At 30.2% G+C, this 8,086-nt stretch overlaps 1 protein-coding gene across 1 annotated transcript in view; it reads right to left on the bottom strand.

The window, feature by feature from the left end:
- LOC134238822 (uncharacterized) overlaps nt 1-6,557 on the bottom strand; it is a 7,126-nt gene extending 569 nt beyond the window's left edge. Inside the window, exons 1-3 of the mRNA XM_062720931.1 lie at nt 6,551-6,557; nt 4,637-4,755; nt 3,626-3,729 (exon numbers count right to left, since the gene is read on the bottom strand). Coding sequence (XP_062576915.1) covers nt 3,626-3,729; nt 4,637-4,755; nt 6,551-6,557 — 230 coding nt within the window. The remainder of the gene's footprint in view (nt 1-3,625; nt 3,730-4,636; nt 4,756-6,550) is intronic.
- Between the last annotated feature and the right edge of the window lie 1,529 nt (nt 6,558-8,086).

The raw sequence follows: 8,086 nt of genomic DNA, 5'->3' as shown, positions 1-8,086 counted from the left end.
TAAAAAAAAATAATCATGCGGTATGGAGAACAGGAATTACTAGAACCTCATTGCGAGCAATGCGGACATCTTAATCCGTATAACCATCCTTATATGTGATATTCTTGCATGTAATCTAAACTTAAAAAAAAAACAAGGATCTGAAGGATTTTTTTTAAAAATGAAAAATAGTCCCAAAAACTCAAAGTAAAAAACCGCCAAAATACCTTTGAAAAAGATGTAAACGCATGAAAATTCAATATGGAAACTACCAGTGATATTCTACCAGTCATTTTAGGAGCGTCGGTGAGGTTTTTTTTTTTTCTTTTTTTTTTTTTTACAAAATGGGGAATTATAGAATGAGAGTTAGCAAACCATATTCTCTGCAAGAAGATTTACATCGGAATATGTTAAAGGATTTTAATAATACCTGTTAGCAGGGAAAAGAAAATATGTTACTTGTGAACCGATGGTACTGTTCATTTTCTAAATCTTTATGTATTCAACTTTTTTCCAATGCAATACCATATCAAGACATATCGAAGTAATGTTTTTATGCTCTAAAGTATACTTCTGATTTAATCTGTCTTGGAAATATGAAAGGCGGGCCACGATACATTACTGAATATTCATCCACGTCTTTCTTTGGGACGCACTATTAAATGGATGTGATAACAATGAAATTTAAAAAAAAATGTTCTTATAGCCTTATTTTTGTACTTTTTAAAGTATGTTTATCAAATTGCACATATGCATGTAACATATCGAATATAGGAAAATAATACTTGAGAAGTGAATTGGCTTTGATTGTTTTTACATACATTATTTCTTTGCTTATTCCCAGAGTGAACTATTTCGATTAGGTACTTATTCATGAGAAGACGGAAATATTTTCCCGATAAACACGCCTAGCGACGTTTAAGGAATCTGATATTTACTTCTTTAACTTGATATTAATTGCTTAGCAGGCAAGTTTCTTAATAGCCCGTTCCTTATTACGATGATTTAGATTCGGTTTTTCTATGGTGCAAAACAAAAGGTTGTTGTTATCCTATTTCCACGTGTAGTCTTTTATTTTTCTACTTTGAGATACAGTCAAAGATAATTATTGTCGAAGTTATAAGGACACCTTGGATTTAATCTTATATTTGAAACAGGGATACAACATAACTATGAACCGGACAATCCAATAAGGCCTTAATTGTCGTAGGGCTTACATTAATCCCTATATGTATGGTAAGTTTTGTTCAACAAAATGCTCGATCGACACCGTAAATCCCGACTTGCATGAGTTTAACAAATTTTACACAATTCATATATAACGTTTTTACATAAGGGCTTCTACAAACCTTACTAAAATAAAAAAAAAATATGATAAAAAGTTTTTAAAAAATCGATTTTATATATGAGTAAGTATTGACGTCTAACAAAAAAATGTTTCATATTCGTATCTTTTATAGTTCTTGAGAATATTTTCTTGAACACGATGTCTCTTTAAATTCATGAAATACTCTAGAACTTCACAACGCAAGTGAATTTCTATAAATTCCTTTAGTTAAAATAAATTCAGATTATATCTCTGTGTTCCTGAAAATTGTATTAAAATCCACCAAGTAGTCTTCGAAAATTGCGTGAACAAAATTAGATGGGTAGAGAAATAATGTTTATATTGAAAATAGAGCTGAGTTGGTTGCAAAGCAACGAGTAAGTTTTCGTCTAGTCTGACTTGTAGTGATGTCAGTATTAATTTAACTTAAAGTAGCTCTCTACATGTATCTATTTAAGTGTTTCATTATTCAACGGATCCTTTAATTTTGTGTCGATAAGTGCAAAAATAAACCATTTCTGGCCACCTCGGATTCTAGCTCACTAGCTGCAACATAATATTTTAAACAACTTTGCTTCAATAATGCATTAAAAATGTTTAACGATTTTTGGAAATTTAAAAACAAGAAAACTTTCGGGTCCTCCGAAACCCTTTATTATTGCAAGCCTCTTTTCCGTTTTATTGAATGAAAGATAATGTGATTTTGCTAAAGTTTTGTTCTAAATATTTATTTTATTCACAGGAAAACAGGAAGGAAAACATTGATAATTTTGAATTTTTCATCATGACTTTTTTCGGACAACGACGCGCAGCATTTCCGGATTAAATGAAGTACGTTTCGCTTATCTCGAACAAAGTTATATTACACCTGAGAGTTTCAAGTTTCCTTCCAGAGAAATTCACGAGAAAATGGTCGGACAACCCGACCCTTAAAAAAATGTTCTGTATTTTCTGACTACTTCTCGTCTAAAAAGACTTTTGACCTCCCCACCAGCTTCCACATTACTTCAATAATTTTCTAAAATTCTTAACATTATTTTTTAATATTGAAAATAATATTGGTCCCTCTAAATCCGTTATTTTAAGGGTCAGTCCCTTTTAGTGATATCGGATAAATAGTCTTGCAGTGTTGCACCAATTTTGTTCTACATGTTACACATGGTTCTCTATCATATCATATTTAAGTGTGGCGCAAAATTATTGCAAAGTGCAAACATTTGCGGTCATTCTGCGACTGAATTCGAACCACACAATGGGTTAAAACACACACCCAGAAGTTTTAAGCAAGAGTGTCTTTAAAATATTTTACAAATGATAATTCCATTACAAATTGGAAAATAAATAAATTAATAGATATCGATTAAAAATACTAAAAAAATCAGAATTAGGATGTAACCAAAATACATTTGCATATGTTTACTGTGATAAAGACCCACCCAACCCTCCCCAACACATTATTAATTATTAAGAAAAAATCTGCTTATAGAATCTACACTTATCAGTAACAATAGTATCACGTTTTTATCATTTAACTTTATCGTGTTTGGTACAGGACAGAGGAAATTCTGGTAGTTCACACACGCTTCCACCAGATCTATGCATTTACAATTAATGGGTTAACGACTAAAGTATATTTACCTTGAAATGTATAATTTTAAAACTCTTTTAACAAGAATATAGAAGTTATAGAAGATTTTAGTAGTTATATTTCCGTGGATGTATTGCAACACTTACACTTTTACAATACAAAAATACAAAACAATATACGTTCGATGTTTTAACTCGCAGTGCCAGTTCAATTTTAGAGAAGCAGTTACTTTTAGCATGTTTAAAACTACTGTTTAAAATCATAAGTAAAATTAAATTTTAAAAAATTCATTTGTGATCATCGTAAAGTGTGAAAAATGGCCTGTCTTTTCCTTCATGTGTTAATTGGTATCCAGAAGATAATTGATTGTGCGAACAAAATAAATTGCTCCTACTTTTAGTGAATTAACACTTTGGCATTAGAAACTGAAAAAAGGACATAATGTATTTAGAGGTTCATTTGAAAAAAAGATGAAAGGAAAATATACTGGTTCATTTTAACTTGATTTCGTGCTTCAAAAAATATTTAAAGTAATATATGTAAAAATGTACATATCATGTTTGAAATAATTAATGCGTTAAACCTTGAAAACAAAGAAAATTAAACCTCTCACAAAAATAATGATTTAACGTATAAAACTTCTAAATGTATAGAAACGTAAGTTCAGAAATATTTAAACAAAAAAAGATTTTACAATTTTCTTCCAAAGCATTTTAGGAAATAGTAGAGACCTGTAAAGTTGTTGCATCTTTTCTTTTTCAATCTGTGTAGCTCGCCAGTCGTTCTCTTTCTCTTCCAAAATAACACATCCAATCAAAATATGATGAATTCTCACCTGTGGGGAAAAGATTTCTAATGATGTTCATTTAAAATAAAAAATGGTAATCATGCATTTTTTTTTCGTTACCATGGTAACATAAACATTTTCTAATTTCATATCTAACGAAATTCAAATAAAGTGATGTCATGAGTAGTACTTACGGTCGACAGTAAAGCGATATTTGATTCCAATAGTATGAGAAAATTATACAAAGAGTTTTATTTTTATTTTTTTTAATGTAAACATAAATTCAACTGTAAACATAAATTCCACTTCCGAAAACAAACAATATGAATTCTATTTGTAAGCTGTTTCTTCTTCGAATTTTAAGATTTTTTTAAAAGTCTTTTATTTGGTTTTCCATTTCAAATGTTAGCGAGCGAAATTTAAAAAAAACAAAAAACAAACATTTTCTTCATTTCCAAATTTTATTTACAGATTAACTTTTTAAAACCCAAATTATATAGATTTCTACTTCTTTTTTTTCTTTTAATATAGTGATGTTATTCCAACGTATAATCATTCTTGTACTTGCATTAAGTTCCACTGAAAAATCTTAACAGGAAAGCTTCTTAATTTGAACGATTAAGATTATTATCTAAATAATCAGTGAATATATTGTAAGTATCCAATGATCAAAAATTGCAATATTTTGGTATCAATTCTAAGACATACATTTTTTTTAACAATTCTTCGAATTTACTTTCTTTGATTAATCATTTTAAAGCTCGAATATCTAGACTTACGCAAAGAATGAACAAATTTACAAAATTTGTCAGGCTTCTAAATGACTTTATTATGAAATTTAACAAGAATCTCGGACAAAACTCAATTTAATTGGAATACTAAATATCAAAGAATGGTATAATGTACGAGAACATGTTGGCTATCACGGATGATGTTTTAGAAATAAAAATCTTACTCCTCCTGCCTCGATGAGTTGTTTTGCACCTTCAAAGTAGTTCCTTTGAAGAAGTGCGTAGAATATCAAACCATATAAATCCGAAATTTTGATGTCAATATTTCTTTCGGATGGACCATCTGTTAAAGCAAAAGAAAAGACTGTTGTAAGGGAATTTTTTAAAAAAAATGGACATGGTTTTAAGCTTTCGTGTTTCATTAAAACTAGCGTTTCATGAAGTCAAACCATGCATAATTCTCCTAGTAGGTAAATGTAGATAAAATAGATCTTTTTTTTCACTAAGCTTAACACATTTAGGAAATTAATTTACATCGGCAAAGATTTATAAAACATCAAAACAATCCCAATATTCAGAATAACCGTAGCATCATTCTTGAAGACATCCAAAATCAAGGGTCGAAAAAAGGGATCTGCCTTTTCATTTTGTGTGAATAAAAGCAAATGAAAACACAAGAATGTAACAAAAACCACGGAGAAAACACAAATTTAAGAAAATATAAAAGACAACAATAAACTCTCAAGAAAAACTCACACAAATACATATACAATAAAAAGGTCGTGTACACTTATAATAAAGGAAGAGGAGTTAAGACAACAATGATTTAATGGATGATTATTTAAAACCAGCAAATGATACATGTAAGCTACAAAGGAGTGATATTTGGCTTGAGGCATTAAAGTCTGGAGTCTGTAGAAAATACATTTACAATTTAGTTCGTCACTTCAAGTTAAAATGTAGTTTCAAAATTGATTGTAAGAGGAAAATTTCCAGAATTCCAGAAAAAAAAAAAAAACAGAACTTTGATGTCTCATACTTAACCGAATTTATTACATATCTTGTTTATCATGATCTTGGGAACTTTGAAGTATTTTTGTATCTATTTTATATCTATAATCGCATAAATTAGTTATTGCCTAGCTGCCTTTTCACAAAATATTGTAATATGTGTATGAAAAGACAAACTGTAGGCAGTATTGATTCTTAGAAAGTCAACATCAGTATCACAAGGAATTTTGATTTCATCTAAATCAAACACAATGTTTTACTTTGTGTTTTGTTCCCAATAGAAAATGCCTGTTAATTTTTCTGTTTTCTGTATATTTATTAGAAAAGAACCTTGCTATTAAAAAATCGCAATCAAATTATAGCGCTGCTAGAACCTGTTCTAAAGATTTATCAGATTTAGATAATGTTATCATCTGCATAATTGTGAATGTTACATTTATCAACAAAGAATGATAAGTCGTTTATAAATATGTTAAATAATAGGAACCCCAAAATAGATCCTTGTTGGACACCTTAAATGATGTTAAAGATGTCATGAAATTAACACATTGCTCTCTGTGTGAAAGGTCGCTGTTAAACATATCTTGTGCTGATTCTGATAGGCTACAGGCTTTAAGCTTCAAAAGAAATAGTTTATGGGGATGGCAACCGAAGACCTTCGAAAGATCCATTAATATGGCTGCAGTGTATTTTAAATTTTTATCAATGGGGCATATTTTCTGTCTTCTGGCAATCTATATGAATTTGAATAACATCCATAAAATCTCACTTCATTTCATTTTGATTATTTATTTCTTTATCGTTTCAAGAAACGGAGAAAGAATGTGTTATCTTGACATGTTCAGTAGGAATATATTTGGTTTAGAAGGTAGGATCTAATCTTCGATATTTTAACAAATAATGTATAATCATTTCGCAATTTCGCCTCGATTATTAAATTAATCGTGCTTAAATCCGTCCATTTTCAGTTAAACAATCATACATGTAGCAGATATAATATCAGTAGAAAAGAAATTGATAAGCAAATATCGAAACCTATGTTTATTAAATATAGATAAAATTAAATATAATATCAAAAAAGCATACAGACTGAAGTGGGGTCGGGGGTGTAGATATACCGTCTATACCTTGCATTTTCCAAGAAGGGGGTTTAAATGCCCCTTCGGTTTTTTCATACAGGTCCTGCCAGAGCCCGGACTCAAGTTCGTATTTCATTTCCTAATAATATTTAAGTAAATTGAATTTATTTTGAGATACTATTATGACTTTGATATGGTAAACTCAAATAGGAAATGTCAATTTTTATGAACACATCATTACCTGTTCGTAGATGTACTCAATTGATTTCAAGGTAAAATGTGCCGTTATGAAATCCTTTGGAATTTTCCACTTTCCATTTTTCATGAGTTGCATTGACAATGCATTTGGAATAATCTCAGAAACAGAACCCTGCATTAAATTCATACATAAATTTTTGTTTAAAGGAAGAATAACCGTATCCAATATCAAAATTACCTTTTTAGATTTCTATTTGAAAACTGATATAGTTATGGTTTTTTCAATTCTTAAATGAAATCAATCTTTCGTAAAAAAAAATTTAAACACTAATTTGATCAAACACTACACAAACAATTAAATTATTACGTAATATACATACGAACAATCTATTTGTAGGTTCTGCCATGGAAACTGGAAATAAAAAAAGTTTATCTTTTTTAAGCTTTGTATAAGAAAAATGTTTAAGAAATCGTTTCAAGATTACATATTTTTAGCTCACCTGAGCTGAAGGCTCAAGTGAGCTTTTCTGATCAAATTTTGTCCGTTGTCTGTCGTCGTTGTCGTTGTCCGTATCGTCGTTGTCGTGGTTTTTGTAAACTTTTCACATTTTCACCTTCTTCTCAAGAACCATCAAACCAATTTCAACCAAACTTGCCACAAAGTATCCTTAGGTTTAGGGAATTCAAGTTTGTTCAAATGAAGGGCCATACATAAACACTTTTCCAAGGGGATAAAATTATAAATAAGTGAAAACAATGGCATTGAAAAAAAATCATCTACTAAATAATCACTGACCTAGGAAAGATGAAACTCAGGTAGATTCATCCTCAGGTAATGTAGGTTTACGTTTCTTCAAATCATGATCCCCAGGGCAGGGGTGGGGCCACAATAGCCGATCAAAGTTTTACATAGGGATATATGAGAAAAAATCTTTAAAAATCTTCTTCTCAAGATTCATAGAGACAGGAAAGATAAAGTTCATGTTAAATCATCCTCAGATAGCTTATAGTTTATAGTGTACATTCACGGTTGTTCAAATCATGACTCCGGGGCTAAGGTTGGGACACAATGGCCGAACACAGTTTTACACATAGGAATATATAGGAAAAATCTTTAAAATCTTCTTCTAAAGATCCAAAGGAACAGGAAGGATTAAACACATGTAGAATCATCCTCAGGTAATAAAGATTTCGGTTTCTTCAAATCATGACCCCCGGGGCAAGGGTGGAGCCACATACGCCGATTAAAGTTTTATATAGGAATATATAAAAAAAAAAAATCTTTAAAAATCTTCATCTCAAGATCCATAGAAACAGGAAAGATGAAACTCATGTTGAATCAACCTCAGGTAGTGTACATTCAAGTTTATTCAAATCGAACCCCAG

Source organism: Saccostrea cucullata, unplaced genomic scaffold, assembly GCF_032062105.1.
Source record: "Saccostrea cucullata isolate Sc308-1 unplaced genomic scaffold, CSIRO_AGI_Scuc_v1 ctg257, whole genome shotgun sequence".
Taxonomy (NCBI): Eukaryota; Metazoa; Mollusca; class Bivalvia; order Ostreida; family Ostreidae; genus Saccostrea; species Saccostrea cuccullata.
The sequence above is the reverse complement of the archived record's forward strand: the minus strand, read 5'-3'. Positions and strand labels throughout refer to the sequence as shown.